General features: G+C 45.9%; 1 protein-coding gene across 15 annotated transcripts in view; it reads right to left on the reverse strand.

The window, feature by feature from the left end:
* Positions 1 to 239: 239 nt before the first annotated feature.
* LOC147458929 (RNA polymerase sigma factor sigF, chloroplastic-like) overlaps positions 240 to 26,264 on the reverse strand; it is an 88,770-nt gene continuing 62,745 nt past the window's right edge. For 5 of the 15 annotated variants that reach the window (XR_015187819.1, XR_015187820.1, XR_015187813.1 and 2 more), the window contains 3 exons: positions 18,485 to 18,661; positions 805 to 852; positions 240 to 720 (listed from right to left, as the gene is read on the reverse strand). Coding sequence is in view for 6 of the 15 variants with exons in the window: in XM_086510348.1 (XP_086366474.1) it covers positions 18,052 to 18,222 (171 nt within the window). In the remaining 9 variants the exon portion in view is untranslated. Of the gene's footprint in view, positions 721 to 804; positions 853 to 17,931; positions 18,223 to 18,484; positions 18,662 to 26,264 lie in introns of those variants that run through there. The other 10 variants (XM_086510347.1, XM_086510345.1, XM_086510349.1 and 7 more) reach the window with 6 other exon arrangements.

The raw sequence follows: 26,264 nt of genomic DNA on the forward strand, positions 1-26,264 counted from the left end.
TCACTTGGCCTCAACCACTTGCGAGGATGCACATGCTGTATGAGGGGGCAACAATAGACCCAATTTTCATGCTCACAAACTTGGGATGTAGATAGGGCACATTAGACATGCTTCCTTCTATCGACCATGAATTTGATCCCCATCCACGGCATTGTCTTGTCACGATTTGCAGCATTACAACTGTGTGTCCAAAAACTGCTCACAAATGCTCTCTGACTTCAGATTGATATCACACTGGAGAAGGTATAACAATGTTCTTTTAGATATATTAATTATGTTATACATCGAAGAATGTACTTGTAGTCCAGCAGTAAAACTGACAATGTTCATCTTCATTTCGGGGGCGGCGGGGGGAGGGGTAATCGATCCAAATCCATCTTCTGGCAGATTTACTGAAAGAAAACACTTCTTTTATTTGGCAACTTTCCGCTTTCGTGAATCTGTGACCATTGTAGCTTGAGAATACCACTGACAGAAAACTATTAAGCATGCCAGCTAAAGTGGGACTAAGGGGTATATGTCCAATTCAATGGGTTAATTTCATGTATAGCCGCCAGCCATCACTGGCCATCACATGTCAATGGGTTTCACCCAATGATGCTTTGAGACTGAAACTCCCTCTGCTAACTAGTCTCAAGAACTTTAATCTGGGATCCAAGAGAGATAATGTTGAAGACCATTTTCTGTTGCTGATTTCCTTAGTTTCTCAAAAGCACTTTTCTGCAGCAGTTTATGTGATAGTTTTAAATGCATGCACATGATATTAACCAAGCAAAAAAATCTACTTTTGAAGTTTATACAAACCTCAGTTTTTCGAACTGCTTCATGGGTCACTTTCAGCAATCCTGCAATCTGCACATACAAATCACAGTAGTAACTTTCCTCCTCTTTGTGTTTGGAAGGAGAAGTTTGTTGAGCGCATGCATGTGCACAAGGGGGGGGGGGGGGGGGGGGGGGGGGGGCTAAACAGTCCATGAGTACATGTGTCATGTTTGCTAATTATAGAATCTCAGAAACATGATACAAATTGTCATCTTTCATAGCAGGCAATATTTGGTTAAGAGTTACAATTTTCTTGTTTAAAAAATGAAGTCAAGCAATTCAAGTAAAAACAGCCAATACTTTTGTACTAGATAGTCAATACGTACACGAATGGAATGAACGACAAATTCGCAGAAATTTTGCAGCCTCACTTCCATTAAACATTTTCTGTATACCGATAGGAAGAGAAGGATACAAGTCATGATACGTGGAACTAGAGCACCTCATGCACAGATTGGATGCCCTAAACCACCATTGTCACCACCAATGTTCATTCCACAGCAAGTACATAGAAGAGGGTCATGTTGGCTTAGATAATATGGTAAGGGTCTCTATACCTTAGATAAAAAGGTATAAGCGCTAGACTACCCAATAATGACAAGAATCCTCCCGTTGAGCATCTTTTTTGAGTCTATACAAGTAAATTCTTTCATAATAGACTCTCTCTCTTTTCTTCACATCCATCTATTTTGAGAGTTTTCTTGAACTCTAACATTGGTTCCAAAGAGGGTCTGCATCATCGCATGCATGATTGGACAAGCTTGCACACAAGAAAACCTCATTTCTTCCTCGTGTGAGATTGGGTTTAATTGATTACAGTCTCATAATGAAGGTTGTCAGGCAGGTGTTTCAGAGCTGTTGGAGGCGTCAAATTCACCAAAATTTGCACCAAAACATTTCTGCATAAATTTATCGAATACTTGATGTTTCTCATCTCTTACTTTCATAAAATCTACTTACAACAAGTTGCATTGCTCTGAATCATCCTCAAAGAAAGTCAGGATTGACAAGTTTGAAGGTGATAAGTTTTATTCTTGGCTACAAAACACGGAGGCTTCTTTTGAAGAGAGGACTTTGGGGCTACCCAAGTAGTTTATTTAAAATCAAGAAATTGTTGATATCATCTATTCATCAGTTGAAGTCTAGGTATAATTTTTGTTAATCACGTTGATTTTTTTATGGCAGCTAAAGAAGCTTGAGAATATAGACAGCATAAGTCATTACTCTGAAAATCTTCTGAAGCAAGAATTGTTTAGTCTAAGCTCACCATCAAAGACGTTGCGTCTGCTGAAGAGCTGATTTGAAGATTCGAGTCGGTCTATCTCAACAAAACAGTCTCAAATCAAATTTTGAAAATGATGATGATGTTATTCCACTTTCAAGCGGAATATCTCAATTCCCAAAGCTTGTCAAAACGAAGTCTTTCACCAGAAAAGGATCCATAATACATTTGCATTTTTGGCGACCTTGCTTGATGAAGAAAGGCAAACCAAAAGTTGAAGTCAACTTTCACGTTTAGTCTTGCTGTGTATACTGGTAAAAACATCCTTTTACCATCTGTAGCAAGAAAGGAGCACACTACTAAAATTGCAAAATTAATGCTTTAAAGTCAAAGTCTCGGACGAAGAGAGCTCGCTGCCTGCTGTATTCGCCCACCCTGCATCCTCCTCGCGCTATCCACCCTTCAGTCCCCCGCACTGCCCTGCCCATCCTCGTCCGACCCCCGCGCTGCACCCCCTCTCACCTGCTGCCCCCGCGCTGCCTCCCCCATCCCTCCCGCTACTGCCAGCTATCCCCCAGCCTGCCATCCCTCAGCCCGCCATTCCCCTGGCCAACGCATTACCCTGCTGGTCTCTTCCCCTCCCCACAGCCCCCCTGCCCACCCACCCCCTTTGCGCACCATTAATTGCTTCCCCCCCCTTCCCCCCACCCCTTTAGGCCACACTCTGTTTTCCCCTCGAAAGTGGTGATTCTTGGACATTACCCTGCTGGTCTCTTCCCCTCCCCACAGCCCCCCTGCCCGCCCACCCCTTTAGGCCACACTCTGTTTTCCCCTCGAAAGTGGTGATTCTTGGACATTACTCGCCGGAGCTTCTTAGAGGGTTGTCTTCAATCGGCCCCTTTCCACCACAGCAGCAGACACAGATGGAGGCCCATGCTCCACCCCAGAGGGACTCGCAAGAAGCCCGCTCGCCGGACCCTGCAGAGCCCACCATCCGACTCGCTCTCTCGCCGACGGAGCAAGCGAGCCTCATAGCAGAGGTGGAGCGCCTCCAAGCAACCTCTTATCATTTGTAAGATCATCGGCACCCGACCTAGCCGAGGGGACGTGTGTGATCTCCTCCAAGCCCCCCTTTTAGCAGAGGTGGGCAAGATCATCGACCTTCAGCCTCTCGGACGTGGCTACTATCAAATAAATTTTGAGACCCCCGAGATGGCATCCAAGGTCATTGTGATGAGCCCCCTTGCCATCCGAGCAGTTCAAGCTCATTTTCGATAGCAGCACCATGGATTCGACCCAGCTACCAATGTTCCAGTCAAGGAGGCAGACCTCCCCACCTTAGTCTGCTTCCCCGGCCTAAGGAGAGAGTACCTCCCGCTCCTGTCTAGGATTGGCTCAGAGATTGGGACTGTCCTGGAGACACCTCGCACGTCAGCCTCTGTAGCTTCCAAGGCAGCTGTGGCATACGGTTCGAGACACCCACACCCTCCCGAAGTTTTACTACCTCGGGTAAATGGTGATTGGCTCCACCAGAATGTGGAGTATTCGGACCTCCCGAATCAGTGCTTCATTGGTAGACAGATGGGCCATCTCGCGAAGGCCTGTCCACAGAGGCAACCCCGACCTTCGGCACAGACCCAGACCCAGCCTCCTAAGGCTGGCTAGCCTCAACAGATAGACACACAGGCAAGTTCCTCCTCCGAGCCTCGAGCCCAGACAGAGGAGGGTTGGAAGCAAGTCCGTGGTCGGCGTCGCCAAGGACCACCACGCCAATCACGGCCCCCTGGTGGTCGTCCTACTCTAGGCCAGCAGTAGTGGGTTCCCAAAGGAAACCGTTTCGACCCTCTACAGCAGGACGAGACCCCAACTCCACCCACCACCTTAGCTTCACCACTGACAGGCCCTCCTCCCCCTGAGCCTTCTACCTCCCCCCATCCCCCCCGTTGTTCCCCCCTCCCCTCCCACTTCAGCCACTAGCCCTCATCCAATCCTGCTCCTGCCCCACAGCCGGCACAAGGGGCAAGTCTTTTCTCGACTGCTAGGAGATCTCTTAGCAACTTCTTTGCCACGAGCCGCCTTGCGAGAGACGAGCAACCTTTCTTGCGTTGCGGACCCCCCTTCTAGTGCAGACGTCTCCCCTTGCAGCAGTCCCTCCACGACTGACGAGTTTCGACATCCATCGTGTCGGTGGGACTTCTTTGCCTACGACTTCACACATTTTCTCGACGACTCTTCACCAGACTTTGAGGCGGCTTGCTTCCGAGTCCATGTATTGTTTCTTGCAACGAGAGGGATAGAGGCCTTGAACACAGCAGTTGGTTTCTCTTTTTCCTTGTGTGGAAGGGACCAGTCCGAGTGGACTTTGGACTCAATGATGGACTGGCTGCAGGCCCGGGCTCTCAAGTTCTCTCACCACACGGGAGACTTGGGGGTTACAGATTTAGTAGACTTTGTGGCCGTTGGCCAAGTTCTCAATGACACCTCCGGACAACAGGATGTAGACACATTGTGGTACACTTCTTTGCTGACACGCAGAGCCCACCATGCTCTGTATATATACATGAGGACTCCTGGACAGAGGAGGTAGCCCTACAAACGGCACGCTCTTCTTGGGGCTGGGTTGGACAGTCTTTACAGTCACGCCTATCTCGGGGTCGCTCGGATGCGGATTACTCCCCGGCCTCGAAGATAGCGAAGTTAGATGATGCTCCAACATCGGTTCTTTCTCGGACCCCATGAGAATTGTCTCATGGAATATGTAGGGCTTAGGCAGACCCCAGTTTCAGCGCAAGCAGAGTCGGTTTCGTCAGGAGCTTCAGCGATGCCTTGTGGGTGGTGAGATTGATATTCTTATGCTGCAAGAGCATCATCTCTGTGAGAGCCACATTAGACGATGTGGTCAGATTTTGTGTGGTTTATATGAGACGATTCTTGTCAGTTGCATTTGGACCTGGTGGTATCCAAGGAGATGGCAGCAACCCATTGTAGGTAGAGGTATTATTGTGTCTGGCACGGCTCAATGGATTACTATGCAGGTTCAAGGTTGCCTCATAGGCTTCCTCAACATTTATGCGCCCAATGTGGCAAGTGCACGTGCAGAGTTTTGGTCTCACATTGTAGAGTCTCTGCCGCACGAAGAGCGATGGTATTGGGGAAGACTTCAACATGCTGGAGGACCCCTCAAACAGAATTGGAGGTAGCCATGCTACTGTACACAGAGTCTGCAGCTCGCTTAGCTACAGCCACGGAGGAGGAGACACGTCTCTGACGGGGCGTTTCTTCTTTGCAGAGGATGCAGGAGCATCATCCAGACAGTCCTTGCGTGGAGCAGCAGTTGCAACAGGCTCAACAGGAGCTGGCAAGCATTGAGGAGCGGCGTCATGAGTTTGCCTTCCATCGACAGGCATCTCAGTAGACCCAGGTGGGTGACGGAGTGACTGGGGAGTTCTTTGAGACGGTGGGGCGCCGCCATGCGCACACCAGTATCAGCCAGTTGAGGAGACCCGACGGGTCAATTGCTTCATAGCCTGAGGATATGCGTGCAATAGATACTAACTTTTACCGTGATTTGTTGTCTGCTGAGCCTCAATCAGAGCGTCAGGATGCATGCAGAGAGCAGGTTTGGGCACACATGCCCTGTCTTGTGACTGAGGAGATGCGCCAGAGACTAGAGCTTCCCCTCCAACTAAAGGAGCTTCATGAGGCCCTCAGAGCACTCCCCCGAGGTAGCTGTCCAGGGGAGGATGGTTTGACTCCCAGTTTTTTCTTGGAGTACTTGGACTTTGCTTTGTTCAAATCTCTACAACACATTTCAATACATCTTGCACACAGGAGAGATGCCTGACAACATGAGTGAGGGCTTGATTTACCTTATTTCCAAGGAGAGAGGCTCCTTGGATGAGATTCGACAGTGGCGACCCATCACCATCCTCAACTTAGCCTTCAAGATTCTAGCAAAGGCTTTGAGCTTGAGGATTCAACCACTACTAGAGAGCATTATACATGGGACCCAGACATGTTTTTCCAAGGAGCGTAGTATCCTTGACAACATCTTGACTTTTTGGGAGAGGTCTTCCCTCGTGCGTCTCCGAGGAGAGGATCTCGTGATACTACTTTTCCACTTTGAGAAGGCTTACGGCAGCGTTGACTGGGACTTCGTGGAGGGCACTCTACACAGGATGGGTTTCTCAGATGCTTGGATCAGAGGTGTGTCAGCTCTCTACAGACATGCACACAATAAGGTGCTTTTGGTAGGGGGTAGAGGGGAGCAGTTCATGCTCACGCTCGTCAGCCACGGTTGTCCTCTAGCCCCCTTTCTCTTTTTGTTCTATGCTGAGGCGATGAGCAGATTTTTGGTTTCACAACAGGTTGGCTTGCATGGGTTAGAGCTCCCTATTCGGAGAGACAAGCTACTGGATGGTGAGTTTGCCAACAACTCAGCTTTGTACTTGAAGGGCCAAGAGGCTAAACTGCACAAGTGTGAGCAGGCTCTAGAGGTGTTTTGTTGTCCATCAAGGCCACTGATCAACTGGAGGAAGACAGTGGCTTTCTGGGTTGGCAGTGCTCCTACGCCTCATTGGTCGCAGGTGAGGGTTTTAGATGGATTCCCCCAGGGACTGCAGTTCAATACTTGGGTTGCCAGGTTGGCCTGGACTTGTTCCCTGAGCAACAGAGTGCTCCCCTCCTCTTGTCCATTAGGAGGCAGTTGTTGCATTGAAGTTCGGCACAGCTCTCTTTGGCAGGCAGAGTTGTAGTGGTGCTGTTGGCCACTATGTGGTACATTACGTCTTGCTCGATCTTCTCGAGCTCCTGTATCAGCCAGCTAGAGAGGCTGATCAAGAACTTCCTTTGGTCAAGGCGCGACACCCAGTTCGCCAAGGCCAAAGTTGGTAGGTCATCACCTTACCATGTTCTCAGGTAAGGTGATGACAATGCGAGACCCATGGGTTCACGGAACTACACGTGACAAGTTGGAATTGCAGAGGCTTCCCGTGGCATAAAGGAGAAGGATTAACGGAAGTCCTACCACAAGACGACATTCTCTTTTTATTGGAAACATGGGAACACGATGCATGTAGAATACCACACATTGAAGGATATGTCACACACTCCCTACGGATGCCATGTACAAAAATGAGGGGACAAGGAGGAGTCGCGGTGATATACCGAGAGGAACTCAGAAAAATGATCACAATTTGCAAGACAGATGCTCATAACCGGTACATATGGATCAAGTTTGACACAAAACCTAAACCTATGTTCATTGCCGGGTGCTACATCCCCCATAGAGAGTCACCATTCTATGGTGCCTTCAATGTAGAGAAGAATTACCCTTTCGAGGATCTGTATGCCGATATCCATGCCTATGCACAAGAAGGGATGATTATGCTTATTGGGGACATGAATGCTCGCATAGCACATGCGCAAATGCAAATGGTGGATCTCATGACACCTCCAATGCTTCAACATAATGAGATACTAGATCCCACATGGGAGAGATGTTCGAAAGATCTCATTACAAACCCGCAAGGTATTGCATTGCTCAGTATGATGACATCCTTACAACTAATCGCTGTTAATGGAACAAGTAAGTTTGAAAAATCGGGAGAATGCACATGCTACACGGCCAACAAAGGCATGAGTGTTATTGATTATGTATTGATTGCATATGAGGCATCCCATATTGTAAGTAATTTTACAATTGGGAAGAGGTCACCCAATTCGGACCACACCCCAATCCATGTATGACTACAAGTTCCCACTCAAAAAGCACAAAAACAACCCCATGCCCGATCATGGACATACAAAATGCAAGTGGACAAGAAAAGAATGTATGCAGAACATCTAGACAATGCACTTGCTCATGTACCCATGCCATCACACATTGAACAAACATGGCCAATTTTCAAACTAGCTCTATGTGACGCCGTGGAACAAACAATGGGAAAAACGCATCGGCGAGGAAATCATGTTAAAGGGCTACCGCATAACCCATGGTTTGATGAAGAGTGCAAGCATGTAAAAAAAACAATTGCGGGCACTGTCAACGACGAACACGGAATGGGAAACTCTATCAAAAGACTACACAAATCTCAAGAGGCGGAAAAGAAGAAACTATGAGCTACGCACGGAGACACAAGCCATAGCCAACTTCAAGAAAAATCCCAAAAAGGAATGGCTGAAAATAAAAGGACGGAGACATGACATTATGGGGGACATAAGCTCAGATGACATGTACATGTATGTGGAACAACTATATGTGCATAATAATGCGGAAGAAATGCCACACATGCAAACCGATCTCCATGCCCAAGACCACTTTGATTCCGAAACGGTTAAAAAAGGCATACAGAAACTTGCAAATGGGAAAGCTCCGGACATACTACACTTGAACTCAGAAATGCTTAAATGGTCAGGTATGAGAGCCAGAGAGTGGATACATAGAATGCTAAACCAAGCCATTTTTCAAGGGCTACCCGAGGATTGGCAAAAGAACTGGATCAAAGCACTTGACAAAAAAGGGGTGTAAATCAGCCTACCAACTACCGTACCATTATGGTAGGATCTTGCATGGCAAAGTTTTTGGGAAGCATCTTAGAACAAAGCATAAGCACATGGGCAGAGACAAATGGAAAACGAGCAAAAGAACAAGTAGGTTTTCGACCAAAACATAGCACCATTGATCACCTTGTTTCACTCAGGGTATTAATGGAAGAGAGTCGGCTAAAGGGAAAAACATTTTACTGTTGCTTTGTAGATTTCACCAAAGCCTTTGACACGGTCCCAAGAATGGGTATATGGTAAAGGATGGAATGCATAAAAGTACCGATGCATCTCAGGAGTGCGATAGCACGTCTCTATGACAGAGTCATATGTCAACTAAAAACGCACGAAGGGCTGTCCAAAGCTTTCTCGAGCAACATGGGGGTCAAACAAGGATGCCCTCTCTCCCCTACTCTTTTTGGATTATGCATTGATCAAATAGAAAGCTTCCTCCCTCAACTAGAAGGGGATGAACCAGCCATCGGGATGCTTACACTTCTCATGCTCATCTATGCAGACGATGTGGCTCTTTTCGCCCATGACATTACAGCTCTACAGAAATTGGTCGATGCGTTACATGCTTTTTGTGAAAATGTGGGTCTATCAATCAATGTAGACAAAACAAAGTTCATGATTGTAAAGACTCGTAAGATGGATATCCACGCCCCCCTCATGTATCAAGGGAAACAAATTGAGAAAGTCGACAGTTTCAAGTACTTGGGGATTGACATCCCGTGCAACTATGCTTGGGGACAATGCGCACATAATAGAATTGACATTGGCCATGCCAAGTACTATCAATTTGAAAACATGTGCACACAAAGGAGCATAAAAAGATGGGAGATAAAAGCGACCATTTTTGAGACATGAAACACTCACAAAACTACAAAAGCAAGGGACATAAGAAACGAAAAGAGGGAAAAAAAAAACTAAATCACTTTATTTGCTACTAAACAAAACTAGATAAAACAAACCATTACTATTCACTTGAAATTGTCTTTAGAAAAGGCATACGCAAATAAGCATCTGGCCACATGAACATGAAATACTCCAGAAATAATTCACAAATACAGAGCTGGATCAGAGCAGTCTAAACCAGCCCAGAAGGATGCATACACAGTGTGAAATCTGCAATAGCTTTCAACGACTTACGACATATTGGGGTTCCACAATATGGTGTGGATTATACTTTATGTAATAGCTTCACCAGCATTATTTGAACTGAAAACGCACACCCTCACTAAGCTAGCCTCTCACTGCTTTTCTCAAATGCCATTAAAAATAAGTTATGATCATTGTTAACTTCACCTGCCTATTTCCGTTAGTATGTCAAGAAGTCAGTGTTACCAGACCGTACAATAACCATGTCTCAACCACACTTTCAACTTACGCATAGGAATGAGTATAATAACCATGTCATCAAGAAAATCCAAAGCGTTGACTCACGCTTGCTGCTGCTGTCCCGCCCCACCCCTGCGTTGCCGCGCGCTGTCCCCCCTGCCCCCTCGCTCCAGCCCCTCCCCTCGCTCACCCGTGCTCCATCCCCCTCGCTCCAGCCCCCCCCCCCTTCCCCTTTTTTGTTCGCTGCCACCTCTCCAGGCGTCTCTCGACCTGCTCCGAAGGGTTTGGTGTCACAATCTGGTGATGTGACTGCCCAGTACACACACACACACATCCTCTCCTAGCATAGATTGCAGGTTGGCCAGCACCAGAAATGAGGCTAACTGCTGACGTGGCTGGAAGTCCCGAAAATTACGCGAAATGCTGACGTGGAAGAATTCTGTACAATTGCTGATGTGGCAGCCCGCAAATCGCCGCGGAATTTCCGGCGCTGTTTTTACAGCTTTTTGGCCTTGCTTTTAGTCTGCATAATGAATTGAGAGGGAGCGAGCTTTATTTTTACAAGCTTTGCTTTATTTGGGGCTCAAGAGAACTTGAGAGAGCGAAATCTCTTCTGCTTTATTTTTATGAGGAGCTTTTGCTTTTCAGCTTTTGGGCTCTGCTTTTGGCATCCCTTGTATTCTTTAAATATGCAGGCAGGGTCTCATAACTCAGAGCATCTGGACACTAAGTCTGAGTGTGAGCGCCTGCCCGCACTCTTGTACTTTGAACACACATTAATACAACAAGAAATACCGAAAGGGGCACCAGTCTTAGGGGCCAATATCTCTAGGCACGGAACTCCGTCTGGCCAGTGTCGAATCAATTGTGAACTGTAAATTGTTTGAAGAGATTATTTGTGGTGTCGTGGTAGATTCTCAACTTGTAGTGTCCAAGTCTGTTATAGTGGTATCAGAGCACGGCCAACTTCTCTTCTATGGGAAATCCGATCCCTAAATTTTTTTTCCGCAGCACCTATGGCTTCAGGCAAAGATCAGTCGACTCCCTCTGCATCCAAAGATGCGGGAAGGGATCACAACGAAGATTCAGGCAAGGAGTACGACCCACCTCAGCCTACTCTGGCGGAGCGTCGAGAGATGGAGCGGCAACGATTGATCGACGGCGCAACAAAGATGATGCTCAATTTTGCGAAGGATCCATAATTTGCAAAATATATGAGCGAGACCTCTTTCAATGAGGTGCACACGCAGTGGCAGAAGACCACAAAACCACCCCCAAACCCGCTCTCAAAAAACCTCCTACTCCCAGGAAGTATACAAAGAAAGAATTAGAAGAGGTGGTTGATGCACGAATTGCTCAGCTTTTTGACGCGCACAACAAAGTTAAAAAGCACGACAAAAAGCAGAAGAAAGGCATTGACTTCCCGGGCTATTTGGGTCGTCAGTCTATTTTTGAAAAGGCAAGAAAGCAGAAGAAGCGTGTTAGATTCGAAGGAGTACCCACTTCTTCTTCTTCTTCTTCTTCTTCTTCTTCTGAAAGTTCTTCTAGCTCATCTGATTCGAGCGAAGAAGACCGAAAAGGTAAAAAGCGAAGCAAAAAGCAACGCTTCGGAAAGGGCAAGAAAAAGGCAAAGAAGTCTAAATCTCGCCCCGTGATTGACAATTCTGCAGAGGACTCGTCTATAGATAGTTCGGACTCTGATGACAGCAACTTTTACGCAAAGAAGAAGAATTTTTATAAAGCCAACCAGTATGACTTTCTGGAAGACAAAAGCAAGAACGTCCGAGAGTTTAAGGAAGGTGGACAATCACTTAAATTTGACACGTTTTCTGGTTATAGAGATGCTTCGAAGGCTTTGTCTTTCGTACAGCAGTTTGACATCGCTTTCGCGAGAGGGCGTTACTCCGAGCACTCTAAGATTAGGAGAGTTGTCTCTTACTTTAAGGGGAATGCTCGAACTTGGTGGTCCACGCTTCTATTAAACAAGACTGCGAGAGTTAAATGGCTGAAATTCAAGAGGCTTTTTATTTCTTCTTGGCTGACTCGAGAGAATGAACGCGATATACGAACTGCTTGGAACCATCTTTGGATGACCAAGAAAGATACAGTGGCCGCTTATTGTGAGAGATTCTGGAGCTCTTTTCTACCCGCCTCTTCATTTAAGAAGATCTCGTTCAAGGAACAGATTGAGCGGTTCACCTTGGGTCTTCCTCCAGAGATCCGAGATCACTGCTTGGATTTGCTTCACTCTAGCAGCTTGACCTACCCCACAGATGAGATCATGACACAAAAGGCTGAGCAGACTTCGACAAATGAAAGTAGAAAGAGGAAGAGCAATCCGTAAAAGAAAGAGAAGGATGCACGACCCAAACTCACTCCTCAGGAGAGAGCTTGCTACTTCAGGGAAGGGAAGTGCTTTGGATGCGGGAAAACTGGACATATCTCCACGAAACGCCCTAAAAAGGCAAAGAACGACAAGGACGACGAAAGGCCTGAGAGTTTGAGAGCAGCTCAGGAACGTGGACGAAAAGGCAAGATGTTTTACGAAAAGGCAAGCTGAAAACAGGACTGGTTCCAGATTGCGTGGGTACCGATGTCAACACGATGGGGCAAAGTGAAAGACCAAGAAGCCCTGATCTTCTTTGATGTAGGAGCCAAGGCAAACTTTATTTCACCGGAATTGGCAGCGCGGCTCGAGATCACTCTCGATTGGATGTGACCACTTGAGGAGGCAGTTCTAGCGGCACCCGACAGGGACGTAGCCATTAGATATGTCATTGGCAAACTTTGGTTGCATTGTCAGGGGTATTTGGGGCATGAGGACTTTTACATAATGCCTTTCGAAGGTTGTGATGTCCTCTTGGGAATTCCCTGGTACCATAAGAAACAACGTTGTGGTCACCTATTGGGCAAGGAAAGTAACATTGACCACAGAGAAGGCCAAACCATTGTACTTGTTATAAAACTGAAGCGCGACTCTGTCCCTATTGTATCGGCTTCGGCCATTTCTAAATTAATGAATCCAGTCTGTTTGTTTACTCGATCTTTTTGAAAGAGTTGAGTGATGAGGATAGGACAAATATGTCTGAACTTGATAAAGAAAGCCAAGATTTTCTCCACGCTCATGCCGATTGCTTCTCAGAGAGCCTGTCTGGCGAGTTACCACCCACTCGTCCTGAAGATCATACTATTGATCTGATACTTGGAAGCATGCCACCGAACCGGCCACCTTACCGTGTGAGCCGAGCCCAAAATGAAGAGATTATGAACCAAGTGAAAGACCTATTGGAAAAGGGTCTTGTCCAGCCTAGTACTTCACCGTATTGCTCTCCAGTGTTGTTGGTTTTGAAGAAAGACGGATCTTGGAGAATGTGCATCGATTATAGAGCTCTCAAAAAAATCGCATCAAGAACAGATTTCTGATTCCTAGGATCGATGATACACTTGACAGGTTACAGGGATCCTCGTGCTTTAGCAGGATCGATTTGAAGAGTGGATATCATCATATCCGAATCACGTCGAGAGATGTCTACACGACAGCCTTTCGGACGACTTTTGGGTTATTTGAGTTTTTGGTGATGCCTTTTGGCCTAACCAATGCTCTAGCGACATTTAACCGGATGATGGACAGGATTTTTAGAGAGTACAAGCTATTTGTTGGCACTTTCTTTGACGACATCATTGTTTTCTCCAAGGATGAGGCAGAACATAGAGATCATTTGCTTCAAGTCTTTCAGGCATTACGAGATCACAAGTTAGTGATTAATGCAAAGAAAAGTAAATTTTTCCTACCAAAGATACACTTTTTGGGACACATTGTGTCAGCAGCAGGATTGCAGATGGATCCGGCCAAGATAGAGACTATCCGTGAATGGCCCGATTTGAAGAATGTCCATTAAGTTAAAAGCTTCTTAGGATTGTGTTCGTACTACAGGCGGTTCATTGAAAGGTTTGCAGAAGTTGCTTCCTGTTTCCATATCTTGACACAGAAAGAAGTCCCTTTCTCGTGGGGACCCACAGAGGTGACTGCCTTTCAGACATTGAAAAAGAAATTGACTACGGGACCAGTTTTGACTTTGCCGGACTTGCAGAAGTCATTTGAAGTATATTGTGATGCTTGTGGTCGTAGTCTGGGTGCGGTCTTAATGCAAGAAGGCCATGTCATTGCCTACGAGAGCCAATTGTTCTCAAGGCCGGAATTGAGAGCACCGATCTATGAGAAAGAGCTTTTGGCGGTTATCCATGCTCTTACTCGATGGCGGCATTACCTACTCGGAGCGGATTTTACTGTCTTTACTAACCATAAGAGTTTACGCTACTTCTTGTCAAAGAATCATCTACCGGAAAAGCAGATGCGGTGGGCGAACGTCTTGTCACAGTTTCACTTCCAGATTGTCCATGTGCAGGGACTGAAGAATTTGGTGGCAGATGCTTTGTCTCGGAAACCGTTGGTTCTGGCTATTTCCACGATTCATCATAGGAGCTTCGAGGATATGGTCGATCAGTATGCCACAGATATGGATTTTGCAGACGTTTTCACACGGATACGGGATGGGGAGACAGTAGAAGGATATTCCATTCGGGATGGCTACTTGATGGGGAAAACCATGTTGTGCGTTACACAGCCGTTGAGGGAAAAGGTTATGACTAAATGCCACTGTCCACCTTTTACGGGTCACTGCGGCATTGCTACCACCATGAAAGGGGTAGAGAAATACTTCTTTTGGCCGAGACTCAAGAAGGATGTAGACGAGTTTGTGCGCAGTTGCTGGGTATGTCAGAAGGTCAAGTTTGACAGGCATAAAGCACAGGGATTGTTACAGCCTTTGCCCATACCCACCCGCCCCTGGCAAAGTATTGCAATGGATTTCAAATTTAATCTCCCGAGAACACAGAGTGGTCACGATGGTATCTGAACTGTTATTGACAAATTTAGCAAGCAGGCTCATTTCATTCCAATGAAAACAACAGTCAAGCCGGATCACTTAGCGAGACTGTTTGTGGCCCAAATCTTTAGATTACATGACATGCCCGAGATGATTGTCTCCGACAGGGACCCTAGATTTACGAGTTTGTTTTGGAAGGCAATTTGGGAGAACATTGGCGTGCGGTTGCAATTCTCGTCATCTTTCCACCAACAGACTGACGGGCAATCTGAGATTGCCAATTCAATGGTTTTAGATTTATTGAAGTCTTATATCTCGGATCAGAAGGGGAAAAGTATCTACCTTTGGTGGAAGTTGCCTACAACACGATACACTCTTCGACAGGAAAAGCGCGATTGAAGATTATTGAAGGTGTAGCGAAGGTTCCAACCTTCCTAAGCACGAAAGATAAGATTTTTGAAGTTGATGAGTATACGTGCAACTTAGACACAGCTTTTGCCAAGGTCCGCGAGGCTTTGCAGAAATCTCAGGGAAAGACAGAAAAAGGCAGCAGATCGCCATCGTCGCGATTTGAAATTGAAGGAGGATAATTGGATGCTCTTACGTTTTAAGAAGGCACGCCTGAGAAAGAAAAAGGGAAAGGAGAGGCTTTTTCCAAAGCTTAGTATGAGATACTATGGACCTTTCCAGATCTCTAAAAAGATCAACGATGTCTCCTTCCGACGACTGAAACTGCCTGACACTTGGAGGATTCACAATGTATTTCATGTGAGTCTCTTGAAACCTTTTAAAGGTGATGTGCCCGAAGATGGGGAGTTCGATGAGCAACCCGAAGTGGAGGAAAACGAGAAGATCCTTGTTCCTGAACAAATTTTGGCACATAAGGACAAAAAGAATAAGGGTAAAGTAAGAAGGTGGTTCTTGGTTAAATTCAAGAACTATCTTGCATTGGATGCGAAGTGGATGGAGGAGGAGGACCTAGCAGATACTCCTCAGACTTGAAGCGTTTGGTTTAGCATAGTCTATTCCAAATGGAACCCAGAATTCAGCTTGGCCGTAGATCTGGTGCAGTGGGATGCACACGAGGGGAGTTACTCCACTCCTTTGTCAACAGATGCCTTGATTTTTGAATACTAGAGTCACTGATGTCTCTTTGAGCTTCAAGGATACTGAGAGCTGACAATATTCTGTTGTATGACTATGAAATGGAATTCTGGAATATAAAACTGATTTGTTCTTGACTTGTTTTTGAGTGCAGGAACTGATAGACAAAATGACTGCAGCAATTTGGTCTGAATGATCTCGAATAGACATGGTTGCAATATGGGTTAGTCAATCGGGCATCTATGAGGTCCTGAGTGGATCTAGATGCGATTGCTAACTGCATTGCCGATAAATCATGGTCTAAGATCCGAATGAATGTTGAATGCGGTTTGTCATGTGATGCCGTGTGATGTCAAGTGATGTCCTGTGATGTCGTGTGATGTGACTGTCGAGTGGTACATGTGCTAGATGTTTGTTCCTAGTCCGTAGGTACTAACAGTCTATGTCTGCTAAGACAGTTTATGGCTTCTGCCTATTTTGCAGGCGTAATCGAGGGCGATTACAATGCTTTCAAGAGAGGGGGGTATGTCACAATCTGGTGACGTGGCTGCCCAGTACATACACACACATCCTCTCCTAGGATGGATTGCAGGTTGGCCAGCACCAGAAATGAGGCTAAGTGCTGACGTGGCTGGAATTCCCGAAAATTATGCAAAATGCTGACGTGGCAGAATTCCGTATAGTTGCTGATGTGGCAGCCCGCAAATAGCCCCAGAATTTCCGGTGCTGTTTTTACAGCTTTTTGGCCTTGCTTTAAGTCTACGCAATGAATTAAGAGAGAGGGAGCTTTATTTTTAAAAGCTTTGCTTTATTTGGGGGATCAAGAGAGCTTGAGAGAGAGAAATTTCTTTTGCTTTATTTTTATGAGGAGCTTTTGATTTTCAGCTTTTGGGCTCTGCTTTTGACATCCCTTGTATTCTTTAAATATGCAGGCAGGGTCTCATAACTCAGAGCATCTGGACGCAGAGTCTGCGTGTGAGCGCCTGCCCGCACTCTGGTACTTTGAACACAGATTAATACAAAAAGAAATACCGGAAGGGGGTGCCAATCTCTGGGGCCAATATCTCTAGGCACGGAACTCCTCCGAGCCAATGTCGAATCAATTGTGAACTGTGAATTGTTTGCAGAGATTATTTGTGGTGTCGTGGTAGATTCTCGACTTGGAGTGTCCAAGTCTGTTACATTTGGTTTCCTGACATTGCTTGTCTTCATAGGGTCGTCTCCTATTGTTTCTCCTTCCTACACAGCAGCAAACACAAATGGAGGCTCATGCTCCACCCGAGAGGGACTCTCAAGAAGTCCCCCTCGCCCAACCCTACAGAGCCCACAATCCGACTTGCTCTTTTGCCGACAGAGCAAGCGAGCCTCGCAGCAGAGGTGTAGCACCTCTAGGCGACCTCCGTCATCTGCAAGATCATCGGCACCCGACCTAGCAGAGGAGAGGTGCGTGATCTCCTCCAGGCCCGCCTTTTAGCAGAGGTCGGCAATGTGAGGTGCCCACCCCGTCGTATCAAACAACGGATCTGATGGTAAACCTGGTGGCCACTAGATCTATAGCGGAAGCAAACAAAATGGTTCAGGGTTCAACTAGCGGACGATCTCTCATCACAAAGTGAGTCGAGTTCGAGCCTACTAGCAACGAGATCTAGCTCCACCTCGCAGGGGAAGCGTACTTAACTATCTAGCGATCCTAAGACCCACCTTCCAAGAGGAGAGAAACCCCGAGTGCCTTTTTCCCCATGTTTCAGAGGCACGTACTCTCGAGGATTCGCCGCTCTAGGGGCAATGAGTAATACCAATATCGAGTAAGCACTATGGGGACAGAGAGTTCCCGACCGATCGGGACCACCCATCTCGTAGGCATTGGCAACCCGAGCCAAGCCCCCACTTTCCACCCCCACACTCACACTTCATCGTGTGACCTAATTACTACCACAAAGGTTGTTCAACATAAATATTCCTTATTTAATTCCGAATCACATGGTTTGTTAAAACAGCCCTTCAACCAGTATTGCAAACAACACCAAGACAGAATTCTAGTAAAAATTCTACTCAAACTTATTCATAGAAATTCCAATGTCCTGGAGGTACAACATCCCCCCTCCAACGAGAGTTCACTCCTCCCGTTGTCGCCTAGCTGCCCATACAACTAGGTATGTCCACCGCATAGAAAGCACGTCGTGGACACTCACACCGCATAGAAAGCAAGACGTGGGTTCCCACCGCATAGAAAGCAAGTCGTGGGTATCCACCGCATAGAAAGCAAGTCGTGGATTCGAGAGTCCTAACGAGGAACTCTGCCCCCTGTGATCAGTAGGGGGGTCAGGACTGATTCAACATTCGAAATAAAATGAACATGTCGAGCTAAATTTTCCCTAGCAAACATTCTTTCCTCTTGCAAACAGCATACCCATCAATCATTTCTTTCCTACTTTATACTTAAATGTACTATGCATTCAATGCCGAGGTTTCTGTCGGATTTCTCCAACATGTTCAGGGATATGTTCATTCCTAACTAATCGTATGCAATGTTAATTAAACAACTTGAATAGAAATTGGGACCTACCTCTTCCATTTCCTCGTCAATAGCCCGTGAGATGGCCGGTATTTGCTCGTCCATGGGAGCCTTCCCCTTCCCGTTGACATTGCTCGTTCCTGCTTCGCGATCATGGGCACCACCGAAGCGCGTCCTCTTAACCGGGGCCATTTCTCACTACTTTAAATGATTAGTTTGGAGAAAGAGCTAAGGTTCACAGCATCATAACAGTCCAATGGGTAGATTAGTGACATCAATTAATCCCTCCTATATGAGAGTCTAGATTTCTTTCATAAAGCAATCATTAAGGATGGCACATAATCCTATGGGAACCGGCTCTAAGATAATTATTCGGCTTACATGATCAAGAATAATTAGGATTTCACTATTGGAATTACCAGAGAATTGGATTAAGTATGATTAAACTATTTCCTAGCAATTAGATGATGCAGATTTACCCTATGCATATGTGTGAGGAAAAACCAATTCTTAGAGACTTATTGACGAATTAATTTCTCCTTAATTACGTCTTAATGCATAAGAGAAATGAATTCAATTAAGCTACAATGTTAATGAGTGATTACAATAGTGATTCTCTTCAATCTGCACAAATACTAGCTTACCGATTAATTACTATGCTATCTAGAGAGAGAAGATTCTGATAATTATGCTCTAATCATTAATCGAGAGTGAAGAATGGCTGATAATTCAGCTATGGAATGATGATTACATAATAGAGTACGAATAAGGAGAATTTAGAGAGTAGTCATAGAAATTTTTGACTAGAAATAAACATAATAGACAAGGGATTTAGATGGTAAAGAAAAAGATTCACAGATGGCATTAATTAAACTGTCATTATCGTGATTAAGAGCTAGTAATCTTCTCGATTTTCTGATCTAATCGAGCCTCTTGAGATGAAAATTCGGCAGCACCTCCCTCCTAGCTTCTTCTTCAATAGGTGTGTGATTCGGCAGCACCTCCCCAATGTATGTGGGTGTGTGTGTATGCACTGTGTGTGTGTGTGATCATAAGTGTGTGTGTGTGTGTGTGTATGCAGGTCTTTAAATAGGCTCCTACAGGCTGAAAATCGATCTGGGTTGCTAAATGCATCTGGGAGCTTCTCCAGTTAAGCATGGCAAGTCCAGTTCTCTGCCCACCAAGTGTCAGGTTGGCTTGGTTAACTGGTTCTGAGACTGAGTTGCAAGCTTGGCAGCTTTCCCAAGACTCCCACAAAGCAAGAGGGCGCCCCCTAGTTGCTAAAGCTGATCTGGAGTGGCCTCGGACATGTTCTCACACAGTCCCGGGCCCCCGACGCCTCCCCGGACAATTTTTAGGAAATTTGGTTCTAGGCTAAAACGGGTCATACGAATCGGATTTTGATGCCGTAAATTGCCATACGAAGCTCTAACTAAGGCGTACTGGCCCGAGTATCTGCCATATTTAGCAGCCCTCGGGGTCCGAAAATGCATTTTTTTTCAAATTCGGGGTACGGGTGCAGATTTTCGAGACGGTCGAGACTGAACGGTTCGGTTGACCAAAAACTTACTATTTTTGAAAATTTTTCACAAAAATTATTTTAATTCACATTTTGAAGCTTTATAACATTCTAAACATCATGGCACTGACAGAATCTGGAAAACTGCTAAAAATAGTAACTTATTCCATTGTATTCATTTCGTGGTACAAGGGTGCTCTTGTGATCGGGTCAGAGACCTTACAGGCAAGATCCTCGACGTTCAGCTTCTCGGACGTGGCTACTACCAGATAGAGTTTGAGACCCCAGAGATGGCGTCCAAGGTCATTGCAATGAGCCCCCTAGCCATCCGAGCAGTTCGAGCTCATTTTCGACAGCGGCGTCATGGTTTCGACCCAGCTACCGCTGTTCTTGTCGAGGAGACAGACCTACCCATCTTCGTTTGCTTCCCCAGCCTGAGGACGGAGAACCTTTCGCTCTTGTCCAGAATTGGCTCATAGAGTGGGACCATCCTCGAGACACCTCACCACACGGCAACCTTGGCAGCTGACATACCCACAGTACGTGTTTTGGTTCGGGACACCCACACCCTCCTGAAGGTCATTTTACTACTTCGGGTGAGTGGTGGTTGGCTCCGCCAAAGCGTGGAGTATTTAGGCCTCCCGAATTAGTGCTTCATTTGTCGACAGATCGACCATCTTGCAAAGGCCTGTCCACGGAAGAGGCCTCGACCTTCACCTCAGACTCAGCCCCAGCCTCCCAAGGCTGGCCAGCATAAGCAGACAAAGTCACAGGATGCTCAGGTAGACTCACCCTCCCAGCCTGGGGCCCAAGCAGAGGAGGGCTCGCAGCAGGTCTGTGGTGGTCAACGAGCCATCACGTCAGACTAGCCCTCCGGGTGGTCGCAAGGCTTCAGGCCAGCAGCAATAGGTTCCCACAAGGAACCATTTCGACCCTCTTCAGCGGGACGAAACCCCAGCTCCGCCCTCCACCTCAGCCTCACCTTCGACAGCCCCTCCTCCCCCCGCCTCCATCCTCTTCCCCACCTCCCCCCCCCCCCCCCCCCCCCCCCCATCCCCTCCCACTAGCCCCCCTGCTTTCACATCTCCTCCCGCACTGTCGGCCCATGGGGCAGGACCTTCCTCGACAGCTAGGAGATCTCTTGGCAGGCTTTTGCCACGAGTCGCTTGGGGAGAGAGGGACGGAGTTTCTTGCAAAACCCCGTTCTGGTGCAGATGTCTCCCTTTGCAGCAATTCCTCGTGGACTGACGAGCTTCGACATTCGTCGTAGGTGGAACATCTTTGCCTACGACTTCACACGGTTTCTCGGCAACTCTTCACCAGACTTTGAGGCAGCTTGTTTCAAAGTTCAGGTATTGTTCCTTGCAGCTAGAGGGATAGAGGCCCTGGACACAGCAGTTGGCTTCTCTTTTCCCTGATGTGGCAGGGACCAGTCTGAGCGGACTCGAGGCTCAGTGATGGATTGGCTTCAGGCACAAGCCCTCCAGTTCTCTCACCACATGGGAGACCTAGGGGTTACAAATCGTGGTACAGACTTTGTGGCCGTTGGCCAAGTTCTCAGTGACACCTCCAGACTCGGCAGGATGTAGACACATTGTGGTACACTTCTTTGCTGACACGCAGAGCCCACCATGCTATGTATACATATATGAGGACTCCTGGATAGAGGAGGTTCCCTGCCTACGGCACGCTCTTCTTGGGCCTGGGCTAGACAATCTTTGCAATCACGCCTATCTCGGGGACGCTCGAATGTGGATTATTCCCCATCCAAGCAAGCCTCGAAGATTCTTTGAAACAAAAAATTTTGTAGAATCTGGAAGCGCTATCTTGCTCTGTCTGCTCTTTGGTAGGACCGGTATGGTTTCAGACAAGCATACACTTGAAGCTTTGATACCACTGTAATCACTTCCGACGAGTGATCGGACGGAAAGACAGACAAAGAAGCAATTCTAAACTAAAAAGCATTTGTTCCTAAAGCCAGAGCTCAATTCTTCAAAAGCAGCCAGCAGAAAAAGCAAAAAATCCGTACAGTGTGCCATGTGTCAATAGCACCGAAAAAAGCGGGATTTCCGTACGATTTGCCATGTCAACAGTTCAACGCGTTTTGCGGAAAGTCAGTACTACAGCCACATCAACAGTACAATGCAAATCGCAAGGGTTCTGTACGGTTTGCCACGTCATCAATCGCCACATCATCAGCTTGTCACAGTTAGTGCTTTAAACTCATTGCTTTTGGGGCTTTGCTTTAGGCATCCCGTGTAAGTTTAAAAGGAGCCCTCGGGGCCTCACTCTACAGAGCATTTGAACGCAGTGGACCCTCGGGAGTTGTACTTTGTTGTGAGCAATAATAAAGAAATACCGAAGGGGGCACCAAATTTGGGGCCAATGCTTCTAGGCACAGAACTCCGTCGTGCCATGTCGACTCTCTCTCTCTCTCTCTCTCTCTTCAAGTTCAATGACTTTGAAGTTTCTGCAATTGATTTCTCACTTGGACTGTCCAAGTCTGTTACAGTTCATTCCCTTTATGTTCTTTTCTTGTGCCCTTAGACCGATGGGTAGCCTCACTGGCCTCCCTTGCCTGTTGGCACTTCAATCTCAATCGCCTGAATGAAGAGCCATCATCTGATTCCCCTCCTTCATCGAAACCCTCAGATCTGCTATCATCAAATTCCCTTTCTTCTTCGGAATCCTCTACTGAACGATCGTCTGATTCACTTTCTTCTTTGGAATCCTCTGATGAACTTTCATCTAATTCATTCTCAGCATTGGAAGACTCTTGCTCTGTTGAGGTGGGCACTATCCTGTCCGTAGGATAAGTCAATGAGCCAGCATGCAGTTCAAAACCTTGTTTGGCCTCTTTTGGCAAACCACAGCAAAACCGCTCAATCTCATCCCTCAAAGTGATCCTCCGAAATGAGGACACTCGCAAAAAGGTATCCCAAAACCTTTGGCAGTAGTCATCCAATGTGTCTTTCTAAGTCATTCTTGCATGATGCCAAACCGTGATGACATCTTCTTCATATTCTTCTCATATCCAAGTTGACATAAAAATTTTCTTAAATTTACCCACATGTAGGCAGAGTAGACCACCATATCTGTGCATTTCCTTTCAACCAAGATGCCGCCTTCGCACCTCGAGAACCGACCTCCCAAAAAGGCAATGTCAAACTGCTATATGAACTCAAGGGCTCGATGGGCGTCCTGGTAGCCTGAAAACGTGTCAAGCCTGACTGCTTTACCCCCATTCTTCAACTCCTTCGTCTTTTTGCCCATCTGTTCACTGTCACATGAGGACGAGCTCTCCTCCTCTAAACTACTAGATAGCCTCCCATGACTTCTAGACTTTTTCAAATATTTGCTTTTCTTCTTCTTCCGCCTTTTTCATCCTCACTAAAACTAGAGGACGACGAGCTGTCGAAAACTCTGAAGACCAAGAAAAATCTAAGTCATCCTCGAAACGAACACACTTCTTGGATCTGCTTGCCACCTCAAAAGCCGACTTCCGACCCAAATAGCCGGGGAAATCTACCAATTTCCTCTTCTTCCGAGAGTGCTTCAAGCCTTTCATTAACTGGTTCACCTTCTTTTCAAGAGCTCTGTCCAGCTCGTTCTACGAGTACAGTTTCCACTTTTCTACATTCGGCTTTCCATTCAGCTTTCTTCCCGACTTGAGAGGAGAATCAATAGCCTCTCGTCATCTTCAGTGCATCTCATCAATCGAGTGATTCTTCAGGTACTTCACATATTTCAGGTTTCTGGAGTACTTGATCAATCTTTTTACACGTGTCAACCTGCAGTTGACGTTTGTACTCCGCTCTAACAAAATTCTGCGTCAAAAATTTGCCGAAATCTTTGTTGGCTTCTTCAGTTCCCACGCTAGGTTTAAAGGGGTGTTGTTTCTATCAAATTCTCCACGAGAACCCATTGTGCTGCAAAAGGGATCGGATCCTTCATGGAAAAAGAATCTATCTGAGCTCTGATCCCACTCTTACAGGCTTGAACACTCCAAGCGAGAAATCAATAGTAACACGAATAGAAACTGCAAAATCGATGAACTTTAAGAGATAGAGAGGGAGAAGGAGAGTCGACATGGCACGATGGAGTTCCAAGTCAAAACGCACTGGCCCCAAAGACTCGCGCCCCTTCTAGTATTTCTTTATTATTATGCTCTCTAAGTATAACTCTCGAGGGTCCAACTCTCTCCGAGATTGTGCGTCCACTTAGAGAGTGATCCTGGGGGCACTTATAAGCAGTACACGGGATACCCAAAAGCAGAGCCCAAAATCATTAGATCCCAAAAGCACTTATCCCCAAAAGCCACCGTTAAAACTGAAAAATTTGGAAGCGCAAATTACGAAAATCCGTACAGCCTGCCACGTCAGCACTCCTACGCAAAATCCGAAACTTTTGTACATTTTGCCACGTCGACAATCCGTACTGCCCTGCCATGTCAACAGTCCACGTGATTTATGAGACTTCGCTCCAAGGATCAAGCTTTTTCGGTTATTTAGGGTTTTAGGCCCCTCCGCCGGTGCTTCACAAGTTCCTAGGTTAGGATTTTTAAATCCTAACCCGTTTTTTAGGCCACTCGACCACCACTTCTTCAAAGCTCTCCTAGTTCAATTTCACTTGTTCACTTGGCCATTTCTCTTCCAGTTGGGCACACCACAGCATCACTTTGTGATAGCAATATACTATGTAGCTTTATGGGACACCTGTTTTTAGTTGAATGCTTTTGAGGACACCTACTTTTGGGCACAAGTGCTTTTGTATAGAATCTTTAAATATGTGCTTTGGGGGCCTACTCTAGTTGTGCTCAATGCATGGTTGCATAGAATATAGAGTAAACTTCCCGGTAGTTGTACTCTCCATTAATTTTGAAGTTTAATATATAAAGTAGAGAAAGGGACGCCAGATTTTGGGGCAAAGTATTTGGAGGTGGAACTCCATCACTTCGTGTTGCGACTAACGTTAATGTCAAAAGTCAAGCCTTAAAGTTTTCAGTTTTGTTTGAGTGTCTGTTGTGGAATTACCGGCTTGGTACTTACAACGTCCTAAACGCAGTCTTTATTACATCTCCAGGAGCGAGTCTGATATGATGATAGCCACTTTGAGATCGATTCTATTAAGCATAAAGAACCATGTGAACTATTAAGTACATCTTTGATCCTTGGTAATCTAAACCTATTCTTGATGATAATCTTATTAAAAGCCTTGTAGTCTAGACGCATCCCCAAAATCAGTCTTTCTTCCGCACACGTAGCACCAATAAACAAAGAGGTGAAGATCTTGGTTGCATGAACTCCTTGACTTTGCTCATGATTTCGCCAGTTGAGCTCTACTCACAAGTTCAAAGGGGTACTTCCAAGTATCAATTCAGTGCGATCCTCTGGCCGCTCTAGAGGTAACTCAATAGGTAAGCCCTCTCATAAACAATCGACATGAGCCTCAAGGTGGATAGGTACGATAAATACAATACGAAAAATACGTTAAGAAATGTCATGTAGTATGGATAATCCTTGCAATATGAAAAATACATTATATATGAAATACAATTAGTACATATATAATTACATGTGCATGCATTGATGCATGTAAATGTGCATTTAAATGCATTCACACACAAGTGTATAAACATTCTTGCATATATATACATACATACACTAAGATACATCAATGCAAGCATGCAACTTTCTCTTACTCTTCACATACTCGTACTATTCCTTGGAATTATTAAGTGCTGCTTTGTCCATCGTCGGTGGTTGCAAAAATGGAATCGGACTCCCATTCAGATGCAATGGTCCCTAAGGAAGGCGCCCATTGCATGGGTTTTTTGTGTTGAACATAAGAGTTGAACAAGTGTGTGTAAAATTACCGCCGCCTCCTTGGATTGTTGGGCATTGTGATGTATAAGAGAGACAAATGGTGGCAGAATGTTGTCTTGGCTTAATTCTAATAGGCAAACTAGTCTTGCTTGGTGGGCCTTGCTCTATAACATCTATAGAATACAGAGGACATATGCAAATTGACATTTAGTATCTAGCACTAAAGGAAACAAGAGCATGACTAATTTGGCAGGAGCGGCAGTGCATGAAAGGGATATACATCTGAAATAACGTTAATGGGAGGAGACAAAGTTAAGTGCATCAATTATTTGAGATTATAGGGATAATTACATTTGAGATTATATCCAAGTGAGGTTGTCTATTGATGAATGTTTTTTTCTAGTATATGTGGTACAAGCAAATTCTTGCAAACGGCAAGTATTTCAAAAAGAAAATTTTCATCGAATAGTTGGTAGCATAGAAGGTG

The sequence above is a fragment of the Adiantum capillus-veneris genome, chromosome 4 (assembly GCF_014529385.1).
Source record: "Adiantum capillus-veneris isolate H3 chromosome 4, ASM1452938v2, whole genome shotgun sequence".
Lineage (NCBI taxonomy): Eukaryota > Viridiplantae > Streptophyta > Polypodiopsida > Polypodiales > Pteridaceae > Adiantum > Adiantum capillus-veneris.